Source organism: Malaclemys terrapin, chromosome 23 (genome assembly GCF_027887155.1).
Source record: "Malaclemys terrapin pileata isolate rMalTer1 chromosome 23, rMalTer1.hap1, whole genome shotgun sequence".
Lineage (NCBI taxonomy): Eukaryota > Metazoa > Chordata > Testudines > Emydidae > Malaclemys > Malaclemys terrapin.
The window spans coordinates 2486760-2512684 of NC_071527.1; the positions used below are offsets into that span (position 1 = coordinate 2486760).

The 25925-nt window shown below is 54.2% G+C and overlaps 1 protein-coding gene across 2 annotated transcripts in view; it reads right to left on the minus strand.

Moving 5' to 3' along the window:
- Positions 1-820: 820 nt before the first annotated feature.
- The window catches only part of ANKRD52 (ankyrin repeat domain 52), a 39488-nt gene continuing 14383 nt past the window's right edge, over positions 821-25925 (minus strand). The window contains exons 6-28 of one of the 2 annotated variants that reach the window (XM_054012281.1): positions 25104-25191; positions 23595-23737; positions 22693-22905; positions 22409-22487; positions 21620-21734; positions 20739-20821; positions 20528-20645; positions 20010-20078; positions 19434-19574; positions 18706-18783; positions 18182-18293; positions 17233-17304; positions 15458-15659; positions 13303-13390; positions 12611-12728; positions 11917-12136; positions 10817-10904; positions 10205-10288; positions 9132-9277; positions 8726-8808; positions 7316-7398; positions 6417-6508; positions 821-5019 (exon numbers count right to left, since the gene is read on the minus strand). In XM_054012281.1, coding sequence (XP_053868256.1) covers positions 4775-5019; positions 6417-6508; positions 7316-7398; positions 8726-8808; positions 9132-9277; positions 10205-10288; positions 10817-10904; positions 11917-12136; positions 12611-12728; positions 13303-13390; positions 15458-15659; positions 17233-17304; positions 18182-18293; positions 18706-18783; positions 19434-19574; positions 20010-20078; positions 20528-20645; positions 20739-20821; positions 21620-21734; positions 22409-22487; positions 22693-22905; positions 23595-23737; positions 25104-25191 — 2760 coding nt within the window. In that variant the 3' untranslated portion in view covers positions 821-4774. Of the gene's footprint in view, positions 5020-6369; positions 6509-7315; positions 7399-8725; positions 8809-9131; positions 9278-10204; positions 10289-10816; positions 10905-11916; positions 12137-12610; positions 12729-13302; positions 13391-15457; positions 15660-17232; positions 17305-18181; positions 18294-18705; positions 18784-19433; positions 19575-20009; positions 20079-20527; positions 20646-20738; positions 20822-21619; positions 21735-22408; positions 22488-22692; positions 22906-23594; positions 23738-25103; positions 25192-25925 lie in introns of both variants that reach the window. The other variant, XM_054012282.1, reaches the window with a different exon arrangement.

Genomic DNA, 25925 nt, shown 5'->3' on the forward strand with positions numbered 1-25925 from the left:
TTGAACTGCCTGTCTGGCAGCGTGTCTAACAATGGCAGTGCAAATACATCTTTTGAGTTGAAATGCATTTGTGCTGTTTTTTTTTTTTTTTTTTTTAAACGCAACTTCCCTTTGTTCATTCATTCCCTAGAAACGGAAACTTTCAACATTAAAATATAATCCCCCAGACACTCATCTCTCGTCCCTCCCACCCTCCCTCCCCGCTGCTCTCTATCCCGTGGGTCACTAAAGAGAAACCAGACTCTCAGGTTTTAACAAAAGTGCTTGAAGCAAGTGCTGTGAAGCGAGGGCATGGAGAGAAACTTCCTTTTCTGGGAGGGGCGGGGGCAATCCCACACCTGGTTAGTTTTTAAAAATGAAGTGGCACTGGTGGGAGCTGAAAAGGTTCACTCTACGCCAAATCTATGCACAGAGATAAGCAGGAATGGTCTGACTTTGGCATAAAGGTCTGTGTAGAGGAAGTTTTAGATAAGGCCCCCCCCCACCGCCACACACAAAACACTTAACGTTCTTATGCCGATGCAAATGAGGTGTCAAGAGACACAAAGTTGGAGGATTGGGGGGGACGAGCGGAAGTTTCCCTCCGACCCTCTTTACAATGCACTAGGGAAACCATCACAAATCTCGTTTAGCAAAATAATGCATTATTACCAAACACTTTGATTATTACTTAAATTGTCAAGCTGTGCTGTCAAATGTATACATTACAGCGTTAAAGGAGAACAAGACTGGCGCCTGCGGTAGAAACAGCCAATTTCCCCCCTTTCCCCAAACCCACCCTTCCACCCCCCTCCCCCTCCCCCAAAGCCCAAACCACGGATGCACTGCTGGAATGGTTTTCCGCTCCGGTATCATTATTATTATTTTTTTAAAAAGACAAGGGGAGGAGTAAAAATAATCCCCAAAAACGTACGAAGAGCAAATTAAATTAAATTAAAAAGTACGATGCAGCGGAGAGAAGAAATGCTGAAGCCCTTAGAGAGATCACATTGATTGTCTTGTCAGAGTTTAGTCTTTATCATGTCAAGTGAAGAGGTAACGTGTTACAGCATGAAAACAAGGCAAACCAAAGGCCAATTTTTTCCTCTTAAAAAAAAAAAAAAAAAGCTTAATGCCACTACACTAAAAAAAAAAGCCACGCTCCAAACACTAGGCTAAGATACTCCCTTGCCCTGAAGAGGGGAAAATGGCTGCCCTTGTTTGAAATGATTTTGAAATCCTCCCCCTGTGATATTTAATTAAAATTAAAGCAAGATGGCATTAAAATTATCTCAGCGCTGCACGTATGTGCGTCTTGCCCTCTGCTGTACATGCGCACACGAGGGTGAAACCCGAGCCTTGGAGTCAACAGGAACTTGGCCATTTACTTCAACAGGGAAAGGATTTCACTCAAAACTACTGAGCCCTAAATGTGCCAGGTCTCTGTGACTCACCCCAGCAATTCTGTCACTGTTCCTTCAAACCCCCAGGAAAAGGACAAAGATAAGGGAAGCCAGGGCTTCCAGATCTGCAGAGCTTTCTCAGTGTAGTGCTCTCGTACACTTCTGAATGCTCAGTCCCGCTGCGCAGCAAGAGAAAGACATTTGCCCTGGGGGGGGGGGGGGGGGCAGGTAGGAGGGACAAATCTTGACTTTGGACCCATATTCCTGCCCCCCGTTACAGGAAATGTTACAGGGGCTTATTTGAAGGCTGAGAAATAGGCAGTGCCTGAATTCAGTATTTTAAAAATGAAAAGAGAAAGCGTTGCAAGAGGTAAGTACCCGAACTCAACAATAATGTAAACAAGTCGTTTTTTTTTTTTTTCCAGTTCTCCCTCTGCAGAATACTGAAAACGATCTTCCAAGAGGATCTTTCATTCAAGTTTTGTGTGGTTTGCTGCCGAACTGAGGTATTCGGTGTAGAAAGGTAACACTTGCTATCAAGGTAGAGAACTTTAGTGCTGAGGGTGGAGGCGAGGAGAGAATTGATCTTGCTGCAACGTACCTAAGAACTGAGCCTTTTGGAACACGGTTCAGAAGGGGAAGGAAGGACTGGTTCAAACAGGCCACGAGGCTACTTGGCCAAGAACATCTTATACAGTGGCCTAAAACCCAAGTTGTTTATGCCTCACAGAATGGGCCAGCATCCAGTGGGTGGAGAGAAATCCTCACTCTGCTTTTGCGCATTGGATTCCTAGACTATCAGAGACACCAGCAAGGATTTTATTGACGTGCATTGAGGGAAACAGGCTGGCTCTCTGCCTTTTCTTCCTTCCCTATCTGGGGATTTTAGGCCCTCTCTGAAGACTAGAACTGGCTGTTTTCTACACACAGAGCGTTCCCTCGGCAGTCCATGTTTCAAGGGTTTTGCTGAGCTGCAGTGTCAGATGGTAACGCTAAGGGAGACCAAGCTCAGCTGGTGCAGTGAGGATAAAGACGACGACTTTCAAGAGGAAAAACAAACAGAAATGCCGCCCAAGTCTTTGCTACTCTCCGGATGAAACCCTTCCGTGAAATGAAAAGAAGATGCGCTGACCACCCAAAGGCCAAGACTGTAACTTCACATTTGGTTCTAAGAGTTAAACTTTGGTAAAAGAAACTAACAGTGCAACAGGAGCTGCTCGCTATTCCAGACTCTACTCCTGCCCGGATAAAGCACCTCTCTCTGCTGGCTGCCAGCATGCTAGCTACGGCCAGCATCCTGTCTCTCCGCTCCCTATTTGGCGCTCTTTTGGAAAGGGTGCGGTCTGTCATTGCCTGCGGGAAACAGCAATTCGTTGCAATGCCCATTTCACGTAACGTAAATGTCTGGCCAAAAAAACAAAAAGAAAATCGGAATTCACCTTCATTTACAAATACTCTATTTTGATCCAAAAAATGCTGATTTTTGTAATAGATGTAACTTAGGCAGGACAGCCAAAACTTATGGCTCGCCCATTTCCTGTAACAGTCTTACTGACCAAGAAGAGAAAGTGACTAGCGCCGATGCTCTGCTGAATGAAAAGGAGAGAGATCCCTTCCTGGACGTCCCCCCAGCCCCAACCCAAGGCTTGGTTCTCAAAATATTTCTTTTGGCGCGCGCACACGTCACTGACTATAGTCTGAGAACCAGGAGGTTATCCCACCCCCAAGGCTGCAAAAGGAAAGAGAATCAGTGGAAAAGATCGTACATCCAATGTTTTTGCCCTGTCGACCCGCTCTGATCGCTACATCCCAGTCTTTGGCTTCAAACAGACTTGCGATATGGTGAAAGGTTTTTCGTGGTTTTTTTTTTTTTTTGCACATGATACTGTTACAGTAATTAAAAAAAAAGTAGTGCACATTCTTGAATGTTTAAAACATGCATTATAAATAGGGTTTTTAAAATTAAAAAAAACCCAACAACACTTAAATGAAAACACCAATCCCACATACACACACGCTAATAAAACCTGCCAAGATGCCACATTAGAAAAAATAAATACAGACTTAGGGTTGTGAATAAGGACTTTGAAGTGCATTTTTTTCCTTAAAAGGTTAAAACTTTTTTTTTGTGTTTTTGTTTTTTTTTTTAAAGGTAAAAGCTCATTTCGTTATAAATAAATTTTTAAAAAGCAACACTGACGGACTCTCACATGGGAATGGCCGCGCAATACGGAGAGGAACAAAACTTAAGAAGGAATCGCCTCTCAGGATCCAACATTTTGCCAAAAGAAGAAAAAAATTAGAATCCCTAAAGTGCCTGGTGTGGGGAGGGAATATTCCAGCAGTGCAAACGTGGGGTTCGGAGCAGACCGCGGCGGATGGACAGTAGCACCCGTTTTTGCATATGAAGGAGTGAGAGCTGCCAGCGGTTATCTCAATGTCCTGGGTACAGTAGTTCGGGATTCAAGTGTTCTTATTGGAATCAAAGGATGAGCATGAAAACAAAACAATTCAGATGAAAGCAGTTACAGTGGCACTTGCCCAGGTGCTAATGCCCAACACTCAGCAGTCGCTCGCTTGTCTAATTCCCGCCCCCAAGTTCAAGTTTCCGCTTTCTGGTTAGACTGTGCAACTGTGGAATGAACAGAGCTGGCACGCTGCAGAGTCGGGGGCATGGGAGGGGAACTGAAAAGAAAGCGGAGGGTTAGACAGGCAGGAAGGGAAGTTCCAGGTGGAGGATTTGAAATAAAACTGGCTCCAAAGTCAATCCAAACTCAGGGCTGGGAGGGACCAAACGTTCTTCCCAGCTCCTGGGTGAAAGGAATTGGCAATCCAATTCCTAATGGCGGAGAAGCCGCCTCTCAACGAGCAGCTCTGTAAGGCTGTTTGATCACTGCCTCCTCAGAGCTCAGCGGTCACCAAGAGACAAAGCCCAGCGGCAGCCCTGGCCCCGCGGGTGTGGTGACGGGAGGAGGGCACTGCAGAAGAACCAAGCAGGGCTGCCCTCCTAAGGAGCTTCCCAATGGGGAGAGGTTAGTTCTAGAAACAGGAAGTTAGAAATCAGAAAGTCCCTTTTTCAGAAAACCTGAAACATTCCCTGGCCCCTGCCCGGGACCAGCTGTGCTAATGCAACGGGGCTGCTTTTGCCAGCCGTCGCTCCAGGAGGGGTTCGCCCGCACTGAACGGGGGGAAGGGAAAGGCTCTTTGCCAGCCGCTCATTAAGTCAATTAGCTGCCGGCAACCGAGTGAGGGCCTAGGCAGAAAAGGAAGCTATAATGTCGGTTGCCAAGCCCTGTGTGAAGGCCTGTCCAGTCTTGTTCTCCTTTAAAGTGCCCTATATTTATAGAATTTCTAAATAAATAGAAGAAGATATTAGATACCCATAGTTTAAGCTACTCCGAGTAACAGCCGTCTAAGCCGATAGCATTGTGCCGGTCCTTGGTGTAGGGGCACGTGCTGCCGTTGGGCAGGGCCCCGCAGGCCGCTGTTTTGGCCGCAATGCCGCAGTTCTTGAGGAGGTTGAAGCTGAAAGGGCTGATGGCGTCTTTAGGTGGAAAAGGCTTCATGGTGGAGAGGATAAGTGCCAGGCAGTCTGCAACGTCCTTGTTGGGGGCGCAAGCCAAGGCCGGGGTGTGACCTGGAACGAAGCCACGAGGCGGCGCTAGTGGAGCCGTCAAGCCGGCTGCACGCGTCAAAGGGGCCCTGGTACATTGTCGCATTAAACAGCAGGACAAGGCTCGCTGCTCCCCGCCCCCACCACAGCGCGGAGAGGAAGTATTGTCCAGCGATAGGGCATTTGCCTGGGACTTGGGGGAGGAGAGAGGTCAATGACACGCTCCACCACAGACTCCCTGGGAGACACCGCGGGCAAGTCACTTAGCTTCTCTGTGCCGCAGCTCCCCAGCGGGGATCCCTGCCCGGCCTCACAGGAGAGCACTCAGAGAAAGGCATTAAAAACTCTGGGGCACTCAGCTACCATGGCGACAGGGCCCATGACATGCAGGTAAACGGACAGCACCTGAACCTGGAGCATTGCACGGGCAGCCCCTTTTTACTCTCCCCATCCCAGACTAGGCAACCGGGCCCAGTGCAGGAGTCTAACTGGAGCCTGCTGGTTTAGAAAAGGGGTGTTTGCTCACTCAGTTTCACCCCCTCCCCTTGGCAGGAGCCTTCAGACCTTGTGCAAAACCCGTCAACTATTTTCCTGCGCTGCTCTGGGCAGGGCCACAGCAGGGTTAGTCATTTGTGGTCTCGGAGAAAGGCAACCGCTTAACAGGTTTTTTTAAATTGTGTTTTAAACGTGTCCAGAACCGTGGATTCAATTTTTGCAACCAGGGCAATTTTTATTCCCTGAGCAGAGGAGCTAGGACTGGAGCGTGGGGCTTTATTTGAACACTGGGATCCCAGAAATTCACACGTTATTGCTTTGGGGCTCTGGCTGTTCTTGAGGGTTTTAGCAGTTGCTAAAACCAGGGCAGAATTTACGTGGGGGGAAAAACAAAAGCAACTGGGTCCTATTTGGCAGGCCCAGAACCCTTCCTCTGGTAGCGGGAAGGATGCGCTGCGAATACTTTCAGGATCAGACTTGTCCAAGCAGAGAGAAAACCCACCGATCCCCCAATACGCAGATTCTACAGAACATGCCAATGAGGAAATAGCTTCTTTAGCCTTATCCCAGCTCTGAGCTTTCATGCCTGGCCCCAGCTGGCCAGGTGACCCAGAGGATGACACATGGGGCGAAGGCCACATGAATAACACCTGCTGCCCCACTGGAATATGGAGCTTGGACGTGTCTTTGCCCGGCTACGGGGATCACGGCATTACCACCACAAGGGCTGCTCCCGCATCGCCGACAGCAAACTCAGTACGAGAGCAGAACAATGTTCAGTATGGGGGTGAGGAAATACTCCAAGGTCCAGGTGCCTGTCTGAGAACCCCAACCAGCCACCCCTGCCCAAAAAGATGCCACGTAGAGACTACGTTGTACCTGACCCCGCCCATCCGCCAGAGATCCCAGCTGTGAGGCATACGCACCTTCTTCATCCACAGCAAGTACAGTGGCACCTCTGCTGAGCAAGGCCTGGACAACAGAGGCCAGCCCGTTCCGAGCTGCAATATGGAGCGGCCTGCAGGCAACAGGGAAAGGGAACGCATTACTGAACCTGCCAGGGCAGACAACTCTGCTGCCTTTTCCAGCTGGAACAGTCTCCCCGACGCACTTCCAATTCAGCGCAACCCTCGTCAGCGGCACACGGCTTCCTCTCCGCACTGACGCACCCAGTGAGAGCTTTCTGATCGGCTGGGGAGGTGGTGAACTAGCTCTGGACTGGAGAGCAACACAAGCTCAACACACAGAAGGGCCCACAACTGAAGCTAGGACCTAGGGAAGGCTGACCCACGGGAGGATGCAGGGAGACAAAGGCACTCTGCAGAAATGTGGCCCATGGAGATTCGAAGTCCCAGCAGGCAATGCTCTGACCTTGCTGAGAACAGTCCAGGCACAGCGCATGCTGGGAATGGTCTTGGCGGGTCACACCTCCGTATGAAAGAAGCAGGTGGCTGTGATTTGTGGAACTCAGTGAAAGCCCTTGGACAGTTTCAAGACCAAGCAGCGGCTTACGGCCTAATCTCCCTCCCTTGAACTACCAGGACGCGAGAGGTTATTGCAAAGGACTGCAGGCTATGCAGACTGACAAACCCTAGGATATTCTCCAGGGCTAAGAGGGGGGAAAACATCCAGATCGCAAAGGGCTCTTTACTGTGTGTGAACGTGTGATTCTTCCCCCTAGAACTGTGGCCCAGGGACTGCGCCTCCTCCTGGGCTCACCTACTACCTCCAACCCTTTACAGCCACCCGGCCAAAACAAAACCAAATCAAACCAAACCCCCCCAACAGCCTTTCCCCCATTCATACCAGCTGGTCACATACTCACATCTGCAGAGCACTGTTAGTTGCATTGATAAGGCCAAGGTCTTGGGTTTCCCCCAGAATCAACAAGGCACACTTTTCATGACCCTGCAAATAAAACCGAACAGTTTAAAATTAAGGCGCATAAGGTGGGGAGGGAGAACCCAGGTGTCTCTGCAAATGGTGTTCTCACACCGCTCGTGCTTTGCAGAGGAACGGTCCCGTTTCAATACGCTTCCATGCTGACCCATGTTTGCACGGGGAAATGCACAGACTAGCGGGCTTTCCAATCTCTTCTCTACTCCCTCCTCCTACCCAATTTCTCTGTTCAGGGGTCTGAAAATAACTCCCGTTCTGTGTTACAAACTGTTCCCCTTTTTCGGTTTGTTTGTGTTCGACACACAGATTTGGAAGCTCCCGTCCCCACCAGGTTTCAAATCCAGCTGATGGAGCTCTCGAACTCCCGCTTCGTTCATGCGCCAGTATCACCCCAGTGGGAAGGACCCAAAGCCCATCCAGGATGAAGTTGAACAGAACAATAAAGAACATCTGGGGCCCTAGCCACTTTTTTGCTGACTCCACACATTCCCCCCTCCACGTAGGCACGTGTGATTCCTGTTTTAAAGCGAAGGAGATTGAGGCAGAGAGGGTAAGGCCGGGCATCCACGTCTCTTTAAAATTCCATGCAATTTGGGCACCTAACTCCTTCAGCTCCTCTGAAAATCCAGGCTGAAATGACCTGTCCAAGGTTTCCCAGAGCCAGAGCGACAACTCAGGTGGGTTCCGCCTCGCAGTCTGGTACTCAGTTTCCCTAGACTCTGGCTCTCTCCCGCAGATCAAGGCACTTTGGCCCAACTGCGCACGTAAATCTGATTTTAAATTGATTTAGTTAAACTGGTGCCATTAAAGACTGGGTGGATGCTTATTTCCGTTTAAGCTGGGTTTAGGGCTTGTCTACACATGAAATTTATTCTGGAATAAGGTACGGTGTGAATTTAAAGCAGATTAACCATTCCTGATTATCTCGCAGTGTGGATGCTCTTATTCCGAAATAAAGTGCCTTATTCCAAATTAGCTTAATCCACTACCAAAGTGGATTAAACCTTATTTGTAATAAGGTACATTCATTCCAGAATAAGAGGGTCCCCACAAGGAGTTAATCAGGAATAACTCCCCTGTAGTCAAACCCTTATTTCCGTTTAGGTTAAGTTGATTAAAAACAGATTTAAGATCAACCAAAATAAGCCACTGACATTCACACAAGCGAGTCCACACCGGCTTAATTCAACCTGTGCAAATGCCTGTGTAGACAAGGCCTGGGGGTGCAATCTCTTCTCGCCAGCAGGGCCCGGATAAGCACGCTCTGATGTTTTGAGGCTCACGGACTGAAGGTCTTGGTGATCGTGACTGTTTAAGAGAAGGGTCAATCCCATACCTTGCTGCAGGCCAGGTGAAGAGCCGTGTTCTTGTTGACGTCCAGCACAGTTAAATTTGCTTTCGCTCTATACAGCAGGAACTCTACAAGCAAGAGAGGCAAACGGCGTCAGGCCCACGCAGCCCGGACTCCCTTAGCTCAGGGATGAGGTAGCAGGAACAGCATGTCCGCTAGCTGCGGAACGGCCCAGTACCCGACTGAGCGCGTGTGAATGGTTACGACACCCCAGCCTGCAACTGAACAACTGGCAGCCCAGAGCCTCCCACCCGACTGTCAATTCCATCCCATCACCACGATTCCCTCGGAATTAAACGTGATTCTGAGTGGCGGGGAAGGATCTACTGGGGTGAACAAAAGGGAGGAGGCAGACGCAGGCCAAGGAAGCAAGCGCTGGATTGCTACGCACCGACTGCTGCGGTCTGCCCGTTCTCAGCAGCCATCATGAGAGGGGTCCTTCCCAACTGGTCAGTCGTGTCTACCTCAGCCTGGTGTCGCAGCAGCAGCTGTAAACCGTGGATGTTGTCTGCAAAGGCAGCAGCGTGAAGGGGTGTCCTGACAGGAGAGGGGAGGGCGTGAGGGGAGACCCCACCGCATCCGCACTAGCAAAACTCTCCCGGACTCCGTGGGGACACTCCAACTAAAGAAGCCTGGCTGAGGACCCCAGACAGATACATCCCCCCAGTGATGGTCAACATTGGTGCCTTTCATTCCCAAGGACCCAGAAACACGTCAAAAACCTAAGCCCTAGTACTGAATGGTGATCAATTGCTCTCCGTGACCACCCAGCGAAGGACAAGGAGGGTTTGTCTTAATTTCCAGGAGTCTCCCGCTGACTCGATGGTGCAGCCACAGCGGGGAGGTGAGGGAGGAGAGGAGGAGAGAGAGACACACAGCGGGGAGGTGAGGGGGGAGAGGAGGAGAGAGAGACACACAGCGGGGAGGTGAGGGGGGAGAGGAGGAGAGAGAGACACACAGCGGGGAGGTGAGGGGGGAGAGGAGGAGAGAGAGACACACAGCGGGGGGGGACACAGCAGGTGCGCACTGCCACTCTGTGACCATTTAGGACAGGAAGTAAAACCAAACGCTGTATGCAGCTGAGATCTCAGGGAATTAGATGTAGTTACCCAAGATGGAATTTGGGGCAAGTCTGACCCATACAGAGTGCCAGGGGACCCCCTCCTCTGATCACCCCAAGCTGCCAGGACCGTACTTTCACATCTGCTGTGACCGACAGCACCGGCAGCAGCACAGAGCCCCGGCACTACATCGGGGTCAGGAGTAACTCGGAGGGCAGAGCGTCGACACCACTTCGTGGGTGCCTCGGGAGGTTTCCCAGTACGCACTTGGCTCGGTTACTGAGAGCCAATGGGATCAGAGCACAAAAGCAATCGAGCGGGAGCCTACGTCGGCCTTTGGCATCCCCCAGGCTCCACTGAATGCCGGGAGAGACGAGGCACGAGATTAAAAGCCGCCGCTCACCTTCCTTTGGCATCTCTGCTATTAACAATCTTGGCACCCAATGCTTCCACCAGCATTTCAGCAGTGCCTTCCTGGCTGTTAATTCTGCAGGGGTGACAAGAAGGAAAATGAAAAGCAAGGCTGGGCCGAGCTGTCAACACGCCAGGCAATGGCTCAGCTCACTCCTTTGCTACCCCGGGCCAAAGAGCCGCAGGCAGGGGAAGGAAGATCACATGCCGTGGTGCAGCACTCCCCGCTGTCCAGCTGAATGGGCTCCAGGGTGATTGCCTGCTTAGACCAGCTGGCTATGAAGTGAATCAGTCTCTGAACCACCCCCATGCGGAGGGCAGGACCGCGGCTGCTTGGCTCCAATGCACCCTCTAGTGGTTCACACTGACCACAAAGCCCCAGAGTCCGGTTACTGGATTCTGAGGCCAAGGCAGAATGGAGGGCATGGTAGAACTGTCAATCTCTGCAGCCCCATGGCATTGCGAGCCCTTGGGATAACAAGGAGCTGGAGCCCAGCCTGTCACTCAGAGAGCACACGTCCGTTCCTGCCCTGCCGTGCGCGCGCTCTCGCACTGTTCCAAACCAGGATGCAGACGAAGCCGGCTCCGGGCGGTGGCTACTTACACTGCACAGTGCAATGGAGTAAAGGGGTTTCCTTCTAGGTACACAAATGGATTGTGTTCAAGTAACAATTCAAGACAATCTTCATGTCCTGCGAAGAGGGAGAAAGGACGGGGAGCTGTGAGCTGAGCAGTATCGTGGCAATCACCTCTCACCCCTGGGAGACTGACACCGGGGGGATGGGACAGGACTTGAATGGAACAAACACCCCCCACCAGCCCTTAGCTCCTTCCAAGGCCCAGGGAAGCCATCAGAGGGCGAAGCAGGAAGAAGTTTCCTGCAGTCTCCCGTGGCGTGAGATCAAGCCGGCCCGGTGCATTATTTAAAGGAGGGGAAGGCAAGCGAGCGCCATTCGTCTGAAATGTGAAGTCTTGGCAGCGGGATACCCGACTGGACACAAACCGCTTGGTGCAGTGTGACAAGGGGACAATGCCAGCTCTGCTAGCCGGGCAAACCCTGGGCTTCTCCTCTCGGCCAGAGAGAGCTCAGTCCCCTTTCTTGTCTAACGGTAAAACCCTGCTGCATTTTCAGACATTTCGAAGACCTGCTCTACACTAGGTCAACCCCGCTATGTTGCTGCGGAGCATGAGAAATTCACACCCCTGAGCAATGTAGGTCAGCCGACCTGGCCCCAGTGTGGACAGCCGTGTCTTCCATCGGCCTCGCTACCGCCTGTTGGGGAGGTGGGTTGACTACCCTCCTGGGGGTGTAGGTAGGGACTACACCGACGCGCTACCACGGTGGAACTGTAGCATTTCAAGTGCAGACAAGCCCTAATTCTGCCCCAGTCGTTGGCCTCTTGGCTGAGTTTGCCAACACACAGGGGCTGGGGGACTCCACAAGGGGGTGGCCTGTGTGTTGCCGACGTCCCGGGTTTCAAACCCCGAACAGCCAGATGGCAACGACAGTCTGTCCCTCCCAGCCCAGAGGGGGGAGGCTCTGTCAGCCTCAGCGTCTTATTTGCAGTAGAGCCCCCAGACCACCACAGCGTTCTCCGCACGGCCTCGTTAGTGCTGAGCGAGGAAGGGCTGTTTTAGTTGAGCTCTCTGTTGGTCTGCAATGGGGGTAAAGCAGAGAGGATGGAGGGGCGTCATGGCTCTTACCGCTGTACGAAGCCCAGTGCATCGGCGAGTAGCCGCTGTAATCGACCACGGAGTCCAGAGGGTCAGTAGAGAGCGCTGCCTGCAGCAAGGTCCTCAGGATTTCTGAATGCCCACACGCCGACGCAAAATGGATCGGGGTTCGACCCTTGAAATCCCGACACAATACAAAGGCATCGTGGTCCAGCAGGGCTCCCAGGCAGTCCTCACACCCCGTCACCGCCTGTGCCGGGTAAAGAACACCACAGCTGTGAAGTGGTGTCTCCAGCCCAGCGGGAAACCGCTCCACACGCCAAGCGCAGGCAGGGTTACAGCGAACGTGGCTGGATTTGCACAGGAACAGCAAAAGGCACCGCGCGGAATTTCAACTCCTGGCTCCACAGCTCGGGGGCGCTAGAGTTTCTCCAAGGAAAAGGTTGCTGGAATTTTTTAAAATATTGTCCCTTTGCCTCGTTCTTAGAAGCAGCTGAACTGTTTTGGCTAAAATTTGCCCCCAAAAGTCAGCCTGAGGCAGACGCCTGGCATGCGAAATTTCAGCCCAAATGGTCGAAGTTGGGCAATGTTATAAGTAACTGAAAACAGGGTCTTATAATGGAGAGTGTTGGTGCCACCAGCCCTTCCCAGAACAAAGCTACCTGCAGGAAACCCAGTGAGAGAAATCCCCGGCCCTGCACCGAGCTCCGTCACGCTCACTCACCCCTCGATGCAGCGCAGTCCTGCCTCTCCTGTCCGCTGCATCTGTTGTGGATCCCTTCTCCAGCAAGAGATGGACGCAGTCGACGTGGCCGTTCATGATCGCCAGCATCAGTGGGGTTCTGCGGGGCGATTGGGGGAGCACAGGAGAAGGATGTTGGCTTGGGAAGGGCAGTGAACATTTGCAAGTTTAAATCCCTAGTTTACAGGTCTCCTGGGATCTATCCCAGCTCTGGGAGATCAGTGCTGTCTAGGGGTGAGAGCGAAGGGGGGCTGGGAGTCAGGACTCCTGGGTTCTACCCAGCTCTGGGAGGGGAGTGGGGGCTGGTGGGTCAGAGCAGCGGGGGCTGGGAGTCAGGACTCCTGGGTTCTACCCAGTGCTGTTCTAGGGTGACAGCAGGAAAGGCAGGGCTTGGAGCAAGAGGATTGGGAGTCAGGGAGTCCTGAGCTTTATTCCCAGCGCTGCCTCTGATTTGCTGCATGACCTTGCATGAGTCCTTTTCCTTGCCTCAGTTTCCCCTTTCTGTAAAATCGGCTGGGGGGGTGTAGGGAGGTTTAATTCTTTGCAAGCGCTTTGGGAAGATCCTCAGGGGACCATCGCTGAGCAGCCGTTTGGCATGTCACGCACTGCTCTGGGGCAGGAAGGATATCCTCATGCAGACAACGGATATTACTGAGAAACCAGAATTGACTCACTGGCCATGGATGTCCATAACGTCGGTGATATCCGCCCTCTCCCCGTTGTCGATCAGAAGGTGTAGGGAATCTGTGTTCCCGTAGGCAGCTGGGAGAGAGACACAAGGGAGGGAGGAGTTACAGAGACAGACACGGTGTTACTGGCCATGGGGAAGCAGTAGACGGGAAGGGCCTTGATTTTAAGTAGGGCTTTTGACACAGTCCCGCATGACACTCTCATAAGCAGACCAGGGAGATGTGGTCTAACTGAAACCACGATAACGTGGGTGCACAACCACTTGAAACACTGAAGTCAGAGAGCAGTTATCAATGGTTCGCTCTCCAACTAGAAAGGCATCTCTAGTGGGTTCCCATGACGGTTAGTCCTGGTCCGGTACTAGACAACATTTTCATTAATGACTTAGTCAACAGAGTGGAGAATATGCTTACAACATTTCTGGGGGACACCAAGCTGGGAGGGATTGGAAGCACTTTGGTGGACAGGATTAGAATTCAAAATGACTGATAAATTGGAGAATTTGTCTGAAATCAACAAGATGAAATTCAATAAAGACAAGGGGCAAAGTATTACACTTGGGAAGGAACAATCAGTCGCACACATACAAAATGGGAAATGATTGCCTAGGAAGGAGCGCGGTGGAAAAATACCAGGGGGTTAGAGTGGATCACAAATTGAATATGAGTCAACAGTGTGATGAACTGAGAAAAAAGACTAATCTCTTCTAGGGTGTATTAACAGGAGTGTCTTAGGTCAGACACAGGAGATAACTGTCCTGCTCTGCTCGGCACTGCTGAGATCTCAGCTGTACTGTCCCCCGCTCTGGGCACCACACACTAAGAAAGATGTGGACAAGCTAGAGAGAGTCCAGAGGAGAGCAACAAAAATGATTTAAGATTTAGAAAACCAGCTCCACGAGGAAAGGTTAAAACTGGGGATGTTTAGCTCTGAGAAAAGACGACTGAGGGTAAGTCTACACGACAGTGCTGCACCAATGCAGTGTGTCTGGGGAAGACACACTCTGCTGACAGGAGAGTGCTCTCCCATTGGCACGATCATTCCACTTCGTCGAGAAGCGTGAGCTATGTCGGTGGAGAGTGTCTCTGCCGCTGTGGACAGCGTGAAACTTGCGTCGCTCGGCAGGGCTTTTTCCTGCCCCGGAGTGATGCAAGTTAGAGCCTTTGAGAGAACCTGTTAACAGTCTACAAATATGCTGAGGGCTGTTCTAATGAGGACGGTGATCAATTGTTGTCCATGTCCACTGGAGGTAGGACAAGAAGCAATGGGCTTCATCTGCAGCAAGGGAGATTTAGGTTAGACCAGGGGTCGGCAACCTTTCAGAAGTGCTGTGCCGAGTCTTCATTTATTCACTCTGATTTAAGGTTTCGCGTGCCAGTCATACATGTTAACGTTTTCAGAAGGTCTTTCTATAAGTCTAGAATATAGAACTAAACTATTGTTGTATGTAAAGTAAATAAGGTGTTTAAAATGTTTAAGAAGCTTCATTTAAAATTAAATTAAAACGCAGACCCCCTCGGACCGGTGGCCAGGACCCGGGCAGTGTGAGTGCCACTGAAAATCAACTCGTGCGCCGCCTTCGGCATGCGTGCCATAGGTTGCCTACCCCTGGGTGAGACGTTAGGAAAAACTTTCGAACTCGAAGGGGAGTTAAGCTCTGGAACAGATCAGGGGAGATGGTGAAATCCGTATCACTGGGGCGGTTTTCAGCACGGGTGGGGGACACAGCGGTCAGGGCAGGTCTAGATGTGCTTGGTGCTGCCTCAGCGCAGGGGGCTGGACTTTATGGCCTCTCGAAGTCCCTTCCAGCCCAACATTTCTATGACTATGATTCTATAGTTCAGGCTTTTGCCACATCTTCCTCTTTTGTAAGGCCCAGGTACTCCTGTAGCAGGTAACTGGTCTCAGGACCCTGCTCCTGCTTGAAGGGGCCAGTCACCCTGCAACATCCCCTTTCATGACCTCAAAAGGAGCCATGTTAAGTCACCCCGAGCCAAGCAGGCTGTCTGCAGCCCTGTTGTGGGTCAGGCAGGGGGAGGCCTGGGCTCTGAAGGGCTGACTGCAGCAAAGAACCCTGCAATGAGATTTGTGGTGCCCGATCCACTGACCAACCCAGCAGAGGTGCCTTTCCACTCCCACCTGCAGCATGGAGCGGCGTCCACTTCTTCTTCTTCTCCTTCACAAGGGCGGAAGCACCGTGGCTGGTGAGCACCTCCACGCACTCCGTGGAGCCCCTCTCCGTGGCAAGGTACAGCGCCGTCCGCCCTTTGTGGTCCCGCACGTCAAGGTTCACGAGGGTTTCGGCAAGTGTCTTTAGGGCTTCACAGTGACCGTTATAGGCCTGTAGGCAACACAGAGCACGTCCCCTTAGGAAAGGAGCCGGACACACGCTGTCCAGGAGGAAGGGGCAGTAACAATTCTCTACCACCGTTATAATGAAAGCTCTCTCGATACCATGCCGACCACGCTCCCCCTTCCGCCCCCCTGGCCGGTGCCTGCGGAACTGCCAAGGTGCACGCTCTGGAAGGGACAGTGTGAAATACCCCATTTTCCTCCTGCTGCTGTCCAGATTGCTTATACCTCCCCCTCTCGCCCCAGCGACTGGCACAGGAGCGTACGACTGCCCGGCTGACGCGTGCCCTTGTTTCCCTCGTGCGTAACTTGTCCGCTGCTGCTGTGTAAATGCCACAAGTTACTAATTCGAAACAGGCTATTCTCGTTTGAAAATGATCAAAACGAATTCCTCCTAATAGCATGATTTATTGGGCTCAATACAAGGGTAATGGGGTTAATTTCTCTGGCCCGTGGGGGGCCAGACTAGATGATCTAATGGTCTCTTCTGGCCTGAAGATCTGAATCTTTACAAAGAAACCTTGAAAAATTAGCCAAGCTTAAAAAAAGTGAGACATTGCCCAGCTGCCTACAAGGCAATGGAGAAGGGGCTACAACGTGCTGCAAACTCCCCTCCTTCCGTGTCTCGGGCAGCACAGAGCACAATATCTGTGCTTAACCACGGGACAGCAGCCACTGTTTCGGAGCCTGACACCCCACCATCAGGCAGTGTGGTTAGCCCTATTGCGCACATGGCATCGCTGGAAGCAAAGCCAACCTTGTTTCTTCACCAGCGATGTCAGGACAGTGTAGCCTTTAGATTAATTTGGAGTGCAAAATGCACGTCACTAGGCACAGGTGCCGTCTTTGGTGGCTACTCGGAGATGACTAGAGAGGATGATTGGTGTGACCCACAGGGACTTTAGGAGTTTTATTAACACTGCAATCAGTGTAAGCCTAAATCACAGACTAGGAAACATGACAAGAACACCGGCAGACGCTGCGTCACGTCCACTCACCAACCCCCGGGCCGGCGGGTTCCCCTGAAGGTGAGATGAAGTGTGAAGCTTGTCACCACCCTGCCATCCTGAGATCCCACTGAGGGGCCGGTTTGAGTCTCTCTTTAGGCCCCTGTTCTCTACACCCACCTATGTCCGAGACGATATTTGATTAAGTCTTGGCCTCTTGTCCATATCTGCCATTCCTGCTCCCCAGTTTGGGGATTGTAAGGCTTTGTGGAGACAGACGTTCTCTATACAGTGCAGTTAACAAGTCTGGCTAAATAAAACCTTTACAGCACAAGACAGCTATTTGCTAGAGCTTCGAACCCAAGGTTACTTACTCATTCCAGCTTCTCTTAGGCATAACGTAGCCTTATGCTATCACTAGGCCTCAGATACCAGGCTGCAGGCTCACTACCAAGCCTATTTTCAAATAATCTTTCCGTTGCTTTACATGAGAGCTTTAGTTTCATGTGCGCTAATTCAGCTGGCATCTGAACTCTGTCTAAGATACAGAGTGTGTATTTTCCTGATCACATGAGCTCAGGTCATGGGTCAAAGGTCGACAGTAGACAAACTTACAGCTAAGTGCAAAGGGCTGACTGGGATGGTGCTTTCCACGTCCTCCAGGCAGTTAAAAGACATTTCCAGGAGCTGCAACAAAACAAGCCACGGTAAACTCTTCAGGTTGTACTGCTTCTCCATTCTGGCCACCACGGGCAGCGCCACCAGCGTGCTGTGCTGTGCTGTGTGACGCATCTGGGCTGTTGGAAACCAGCCCCCGACTGCACCAAAGACACATGCTTGGAACCCGGAATGGAGAAATTCCTTTCACGGGGTAGATCTCCCCACTGCTTTCACTAAAGAGATCGGGATCGAGTGCAGAAGACATTTGAGTCCGATTCCTTTTATCTGGGCACTTGCCCCGTGCATCTCACCCGTTGGTGCACCCCAAATGGACTGCTTCATCACGGGTGTTTAAAAATGGCCTCACTGCTCTTCCCAACAGGAAGATGGCTTCCACTTACCCTGGAAGGGAGCCGTCTTCCAGGAGAGCACCTCCGTGCGTTTCTGAGACGCGCAGCACCCCAGTGCCCGTCGCTCATGGCCTGCGGCTCCTCGGCTGAGGTTACCATCCTGTCTTTGGGAGCTGGCCTGAGATCCGGGCACGTCTGAGTGCACCTGTCACCAAGTCTCCTCTCTGCTCCCATCTCATCTTTTTCGGGGAACGGGCAAGCTGGCAAGCACCGGCTTCCCCTCCTCAGCCAGATCCGAGGGGGGGGACTAGGAGCCCTACACCATAATCCCAGTTCCTTCCTCTCTCGTCACACAGCTCTGCCCTCCACACTTTCGGCTGCAGCACTCGGCCCTGGCCACTCCCCGGAAGACTTCTGCCATACTCCTAGATTTGGCTGGGGAGGCTGAGCAGAAACTTCCCCCCTACTTCTTCCTGGGAGCACTCCTTATTCGAGTTGCCTGTAAGCCAAAGGGCACCAGGCAGCTTCGACTGCCCCCCCCCCGGCCTGCTTACCAACTCGAGGTTCTGTCTGTTGCCGTAGGCAGCTGCATAGTGGACAGCGGTGTATCCCTGCTTGTCCCGGAGCGACGCGTCCGCACCGTTATCCAGTAAGAACTCTAAACAACTGCAAGGGGCACAGGGGAGAGGCGGTGGTCAGACACGCATTCCCATGGACGCGCCTGCCGGGCCAGCTCTAATCAGCCAGCACAGATTCCAGGCAAACGCCAGATCCTCGCTGCCCAGCACACGGGGTGCAAAAAGGACGCGGTGCCCCCCCTGAAATTCCCGCTAAAGGCAACGAGAGCGCCGTGCCCCGGTACCCCAGCTAGTGAGGACTGGATCTGCCTCAAGGTACTTTTGAGCCAAGGGCAGATCCTTATTAAAAGTCAGTCACTCCACTGCCTGCTGGAGACGCCCCAGCGTGCCGGCTCGGAGGGTGGGGAAAGGGGGAAATGGCGGGGTTCCACCAGTGCCATGGGAGACGGGACAGACGACAAACGTTATCCCCAAGCAGGAGGTTGAGATCGGCCACTCACAAGAATGCCTCCTTCACTCTGGACTCCTTCAGTGGCTCCTCGTCAGTGTCATGGCTGTTTCCTGAATGAGTCTCCGCTCTGAAAGATTGCAAGCCCGCGTCAGCTGGCTGAGACAAAACGGGGAAGCTGGAGAGACCCCAGCCAGCTCGCAAACGCCCGGACGCTTTCCGCTCTTGGAAAGCCAGGTCCAGACCCACTCCCTGCAACAGCAGCCGCACAGCCCTGGAACAGCCTCTGTTCCGCCCCCGCCCCGCCGCACTAGGGTGAACGTCGGTTCTTTTGGACCCGTTTCCCGCTGCCTTCGTAGCAGAAGAGCATTGTGCACCACGTGGGCCCGGCACCATAAGCAGGGGGCTTTGTTCTTCATCAGTGATTTGTTTCTACCATCTTCGGACCAAGAGCTGAGAAAACCCTAAGGAAGCCGCCTCCTCCTCAGCGGCAAGTCGGCATTATCCCTATTTCCCCCGCCTAGAGGGGAGGGGACTTGCCACCATCACCCAGCAGAGCTGGGAGCAGACCCCAGGAGTCCAGAGACAGGCACTGGCCTATCCTTCCTTTCCCTCACAATGCTCCTCCTCTTTAGAAGCCACCAGGCACCACCTCCCACCAGGGAGCTGCTGGGTACCCGCTCCAATCAGGAAGTACCACGGACCAGCCTGCTTAGGGCCCTGCCCTGTGGGCTCCAGCAGCAGCTGCTACGGGAGGCAGGTCCCTCGGGGCTTTCCTACCTCCTGTACATGTCCGAAGCAGCAGCATAATGTAAGGGAGTGCAGCCTTTACAGTCCGTCTCGTTAATACTGGCTCCGGTGGTGACCAGCGTCACCGTACACTGATAGCTGCCATTGGCAGCCGCGTAGTGCAGTGGAGTCCTGGGGAGGAGAGCAGAAAACGGGGTGAGGAACGCCCGCCGCCATGCAGAGCGGCTGCAAACCCAAGGAGACGGCAGCCTCACAACGCAGAGACAGCGGCAGCCAGGCCCAAGTGACACCCACCCACGCACGGCACAGCAATATCCAACCCCCCACAGGCGACGCGGCTCCCCCTTGGGGCAGCAGCAACTCTCCGAGAAGCAGAGCTGGGCTCCCACGGGGGGGAGGAGGGGACACTGATATGGGTGACTTCTGCTCTGCGAGCACCTTCAGGGCAGGACGAGCCCCTGCCGCCCACTCAGGCCCGCCGATCTTCCCAGCCACAGGGGCTCACCCCCAACGCCCAGCTCTCTGTCCCCCGGCCCCGAGGGCGCGATTGTTCACAGAAAGCGTCTCTCTGCCCCTTCACACGGGTGTGCCGCCATCAGTACTTACCTTCCAAATTTATCTCTCCTCCTCAAGTCAGCACCGCTGCTCAACAGCAAATTAAGACATTCAACGTTCCTGTAGAGGGAACAGAGGGGAAACCCGCTGTGAGGGGCTGGGTGGAACCTGAACGCCGTCCCTCTTCCGGTCAGCGCTGGCTCTCTGGGACCGCTCTGCCTAACACGTGGCCTGCGCCTGCCTGCAGCCCTTTGTCACATGTGTAAGACAAGAGAGTACGATCGAGCGCCCTGCCCATCCCCACTGGCACGGTGCCCAGACGACCCACTGCACTGGGGGCTGCCCGTATCACTAGCAACTCTCCAGGAACACGCTTGTGCCTCCATTTCTCTCTTCCTGCTGCTCTGCAGCAACTGGGAATCGTATCTAGGTATTCGCAACCTGGCTGGACGGGTAATAAAACTCTTGATGTCCCCGTGACAGGGCGAAAGCAGCTGCAGTTGCCTCCCCCTAGAGGGCTGCCGGTGAGCCCGGCATGATGCCCGGCCATGCCCGGGGCAGGGACTCACCCTCCCGAAGCAGCAGCATGGAGGCACGTCCTCCCAAGGTTGTCAGGTGTGTTGATATCGAAACCCGCGGACAGCACGTGCTCGTTGCTCAGTGAGGAGACGATGCTGTACAGCTGACCTGTGGGGCAGGAGGAGACGGGTCAGGCGAGGACTCGCCAGGCCCCCCCAGCCCAGGCTACCCTCCCCCCAAGCCACTCCAGGCTTTGCTCACCTGAGGAAAGTAGCTTACGACAACAGTCTGAAAATCCAAAGAGAACAGCTAAGTGCAGAGGGAACATGTCGTGGATTCCACGCCTGCCAACAGGGAGAGAGGGCAGATAGGAAAGGACCAGTCACAGCTCGCTGCCCTCTGAAGCCCTAGCCCCAGCAGCAGACAGTCCTTCCTCCTGTCCCCCTGACGTGGGGGTCTCCTGATGGTGGAGAAGGAATCCTACCCCATGCCAGCCTGCAGGCTCTCCCATCAGCCCCCCCTACCTTCAGCAAATTTCCATCCGCACCGCAGCAGAGCCTGAAGCTAGACAGGCCCATGGGATGACCTAGTCTAACGCAGGCCGTTCAGGTGCACCCACAGAGCCCTCTATCAACCCCAACCACTATAGTTAGATCAAAACATTTCAGACCTCAGGAAAATCAACCAGTGTCTCCAGTTCTCTGGCTGTGGCACGAAGGGCCCCCCTGCCCAAGGCCCGTAGGGGAGACATGAGTGATGATCCAGCAAGCGAGCCGGGCGCCATGCTTCAGAGGAAGGCGAAAACGCCCCAAAGCCCCCGCCAATCTGACCTAGGGGGGAATTGCTCCCCTGCCCCAAATCTGGCGATCAGTTTGACCCGGGCACATGAGCAGGAGCCGGCAGCTAAGAAGGCTTCTCCGCTCTGCCTCTGAGCATGGGTCTAACTGGTCCCGTTTCCGGCCATGGAGAATCGCTGATGCTTCAGAGAAAGGCAAAAAAACCCAGAATCCCTCACGTCAATTGCACATCAGGGGGAAAACTGTCTCCCACTGCATGAGCCCACCCCCGGCTCTCTGCCCGAGTGCACCTCCCGCATCGCCACGCCCAAGCGAGAAGGGGGTTCATCCTGGAGGCCTCCTCACCTTGCAGTGTCAGCACCATTCGTCATCAAAGTACTAATTAGCAGCTCGTGGCCGTATCTAGCAGCAACATGGAGGGGGGTATTGCCATATTTGTCAGCACAGTCTATCTCGCTGCCTAGAAAAGAGAGCAAGAAGCGGTCGGCTTGGTGGGGAATTTCTGGCCCGGGCAGCCCAAGACCTGCTCCCCCTCGTTCCCCGCGGAGGGCTGCGGTGCATTGCACCGAGACAGCGTCACACCGCCGTTCTCCAGGGAGAAGGCCCAACCTAACTGCTACCGTAACCCACGGATGAGTGTGTGTGACAGCCCTCCTCCCCGCTCCCCTCCCAGGCCTGATCTGCAAAGCGTCTGAGTGCGTCGCAGCCCCAGCTATGGAGCCCGGGCTCTCTATGCAGCTCCTGCGTTTGGCTCGGGCGGTCCCTGGTTCAGCCCTGGCCGCAGCAGCTGGCACTGGACTCAGAGGACGATTGTCTCTGGTGGCAGGATCTAGCAGCGCTGACACTCTTTGGCGCTGAGCTTCCATGCGGCTGGAATTCCAGCTTGGTGCTCCACGAGAGCTAAGATCCAGACCTAACACGCGTCTCCCCGTGAGGGGTGGCTGTTCAGCTGGGGAACGGAGCTGATTTTGGGGTGGGGGGAGGCAGGGCACTTCATTCCCCTGGCAGACGCTATTAAACACTGAAACAAGGAAAGAGGGACGGGGTGCCCGGGAGGCACCGGTTGGTGAGAGAGCTGGAGTGAAATGCCCGGTAGGAGAAGAACATTAGCTCAGCGTCCAGAGAGCCACTTACCGTTCTGTATGAGGATCTGAGAACGTGTAAACCGTCCGTGAATGGCAGCCATATGCAAAGGGCTCTTCCCTTCCTTACTCTGCAGAGAGAGAGAGGGGGGAACTAGCCAGCTGGGGACACTGTCCCCGAGCTCGGCGATCGAGGGGTGAAAGTCCCGTCCGTGCCTGGAAGATCCCGTGTGTCTGGGTTCCGAATTCCATCCTTCCTCCCCACACCCCCCTGAGTTCATCCCACCTGCCGCCCCTGCATGTCTCGTGCGCGTGGTCCAGCCCCAGCCGGCGTACCTGAAAGTTCACGTCGGCTCCATTGTTCACAAGGAGCTCCAGGCAAAGGGCCCCGTTGGTGGAGACGGCAGCAAAGTGCAGAGGAGTGAAGCCCTTCTCGTTGGGCTGATTGACGTTGGCGCCGTAGTTGACCAGCTCATTGGCCACGGCGTCCTGGCCCATGTAACAGGCGATGTGAAGTGCAGTGTTCCCAAGGCAATTGGGTTCATCGATCTGCGGGAATGAACAGAGCCAAGAGCCTTCAGGGGATCTCGGTCAAGGATGGGCTGGGACTGGCCAAGAAAGGGGGGCGGAGGAAGGAGAGCCCATTCTACCGAGAACCAGAAGCCATCAATCCCTGATCTCCTCCTCCACACCTTCCCCATCCATGCCCCACTCCCCCCATTCTCCTCAGTGCCTGGGGACCCCCTCAAGTCATCACAGGAAACAGAAGCAAACGCTAACTGCTCAGCACAGGAGAGGAAGAAAAGTCCCAAATCCAACTGAAACAAGGGCCAAACACTGTTAACTCCAGGGGGAATTTGGGTAGGACAATGGCATTAACTCCCCTAACTCTTGGGGAAAGCACTCGGGGATCTTTAAAAAGCATAAGTGACCAGGGCCTCAGTTTTCCCTCTCTAGCGTCAAGTCCAGCAGCATCCCGCTGAGATCCGTGCAGCCCCAGTGGGTGAGAATGCCCACTCACCCCCCCACGACAGCCAGAGAGTTTCCAGCACCCCCACGGATTTCACCCATCCAAGGACTAAGACCGCACGCTCTCCCAGGACATCTCCCAGCATCTGCCTACACCCAGTGCCTTCCTTAGAGTCCGCAGAGCAAGCGGAGCCCTGGCCCCGCAATGGCACTGGGACCCGCCATCAACGAATGGCCACATTCTTTTGCCAAGCCGCCACTGGCCTCACCTCGACTCCCAGCCTCAGCAGGTGTTTCACAACCTCGACCTGGCCACTGGCTGCCGCGGTGTGGAGCAAGGTGTAACCCTTCTTATCCTTGCACATGACGTCAGCTCCCCGGGCCACCAGCAGCTTCAGAACTTCCAAATGCCCTGCGCAAAGGAAACAGAACTCAGGGCTGCATTACCTCTGCGGCCGGCGAGTCCTGAGCACGGCGGCGATGGGGGCTTCAGGGTCGATACGCGGCCACCAGACACAGGACTGGGACCCGCCATCGCGTTCCACAGAACAGCCACCTGGGCGGCCCAGAGGGGAACGATTCCCCGCCCCCCAGCCATGCAACAAGGCGATTCAGATAGAAATGTCTGAGTTTGACTTCACTTGCTCCACACGGGATGGGCAGGGGCTTGGATACGTGGATCAAGAACTTTGTCTAGCCTCGTATGCTCCACTGAAACGCTGTAACTCCCTGCAGTTCAATCCTCCTGTCCCTTTGACACCAACACCAGCAGTGGAGGGGACCTGCTTTTCCCCGGCTGCACAGTGGTGGCATAATATTAGCGCCGTCCCCTGGTGCAGCGCCCTGTCACTGGCCACGGCCTGCTAATGCCAGCAGGACTTGGGCCTGACAGCAGTAAGAAGTGGCACGAGGCTGCCCCTTGGCTGTCACTGCCCAGACTTTGCTCCCCCATAAGTTAGGGGGGAAAGAAGAGGCTTATGTCATAGGGCATACCTGCCCTGTAGCACCCCCTCCCTCAGTTTCCCATCACCCCCTCTGGGCTGCCTTTCATGGGTAGAGCCTTTATGCCCAGCCTGCTTCCCTGGGGTCCTCCCAGCCCCTAATTTAGGGCCTTCCCCACCAACCGGAGTTCTCTGCCATCACCTGACCCCAGGGAGCCCTGCTCCTGAGGCCGGGAGGTAGCTACCTGTGGTACAAGCGGGCTGAGTGATCCGGGCTGGCTGGCCCCCAGCCTCCTGGCCTTTGCGGGGCAGGCCTCCCCATTACACCTTCATAATGTGCTTTTGCGTACGAAAGGTGCCACACGCCCTCCCAAGTCCAGTGTCTCCCCCACCCCCTTGCAGCCACAGGCTGATGGGAGAGTCCAGAAAAGGGTTCTCCTCCCACCCTGCCTGCCAGATCTCGGCTGGCTCTGTCCCTTCTTCTCCAACACGGCCAGCCACGTGATGCCAGGCCCGGGACAAGAGAGATCTGGAGCCCAGGCTGCTGAACGAAGATCACACGGGAGTCAGGCCCACGTGCTGAATGACACCCGAAGAGCTCACAGCTGCAGGGGGAGGGGACGTTTTTGAGGTTCTATGTGCAGAACTGGTGAGACTGGGGGGAAGGGGAGAACACCCACGGCGGTGTGCCCTTCCCCCCCCCCCAGCCCAGACTCACCGCCTGTGCCACTAGCTGTATCTGCAGGGGAGTCCCAAAAGGGGATGCTGGGAAGTACCTGTATCAGAACAGGGCCAGCTAACAAAGGGACAGACAGGCAAGGCACGAGGGAGACGTACCTAGGAAGGCTGCCCAGTGGATGGGCTGACGCTCCTTCTTGTCACACGTGCTCAGGCTGGCCCCCTTGTTTAAGAGCAAGTTCACTATCTGGAGGAGAGAGGAAGCAGTCAGAGGAACGGCTCCCACCAAATTCCGCCAACCCCGTCCCGGCACACACGAGAGCCTCGCGCCTTCTGCAGCCCCTGGAGCGATGAGGCCCAGCTGGCCTCCAGGCACTGCCACCATTTAAACGTTTCCTAGCAGCCTGGCTGGCTGACCCTGGCCGGCCGGGGGTGCGGCCGGAGGTCAGTCAGACCAGAGAGGGCTCTCTCCAGACAGGCGAGCTGGTTCAGAGGGCAGGAAACAGATGCTGTGTGTTGGGTGTCCATGGTAGATGATTTCTCTCCCTGCCCACCCCAGCTCCTCACTGCCCCGACTGAGGATCTTGCACATGGAGCGCATGCATCTAAGGACGAAGCACTTTCCCCCCTCTAGCCGGCAGCTTAGCAATGCTTCGGGGCTCCCCCTCTCTGTATCCTGGGAACGCCTCCAGGCTCTGATCAGCTGCAGGGCCCCATTGTGCCAGGCGCTGCGCGCACAGCATGGAATACAGCCCCTGCTCCAAAGAAATCCCAAGCCAAAAGGCGGACAGACTGCTGCAGGCAAACAAAGCAACTTGGCCAGAGTCCCGAGCCTGTCGTTCACCGCGTCATTTCCATGTAGTCCCTTCCCTCGAGAGATCACCCTCGCTTCACAGACAGGGAAGCCGAGATGCCAAGGTCACAGAACCAGACTGAGAACCCCCAAGTCCCGAGCGCCTCCTCCCTCCGGACCACCCGTCC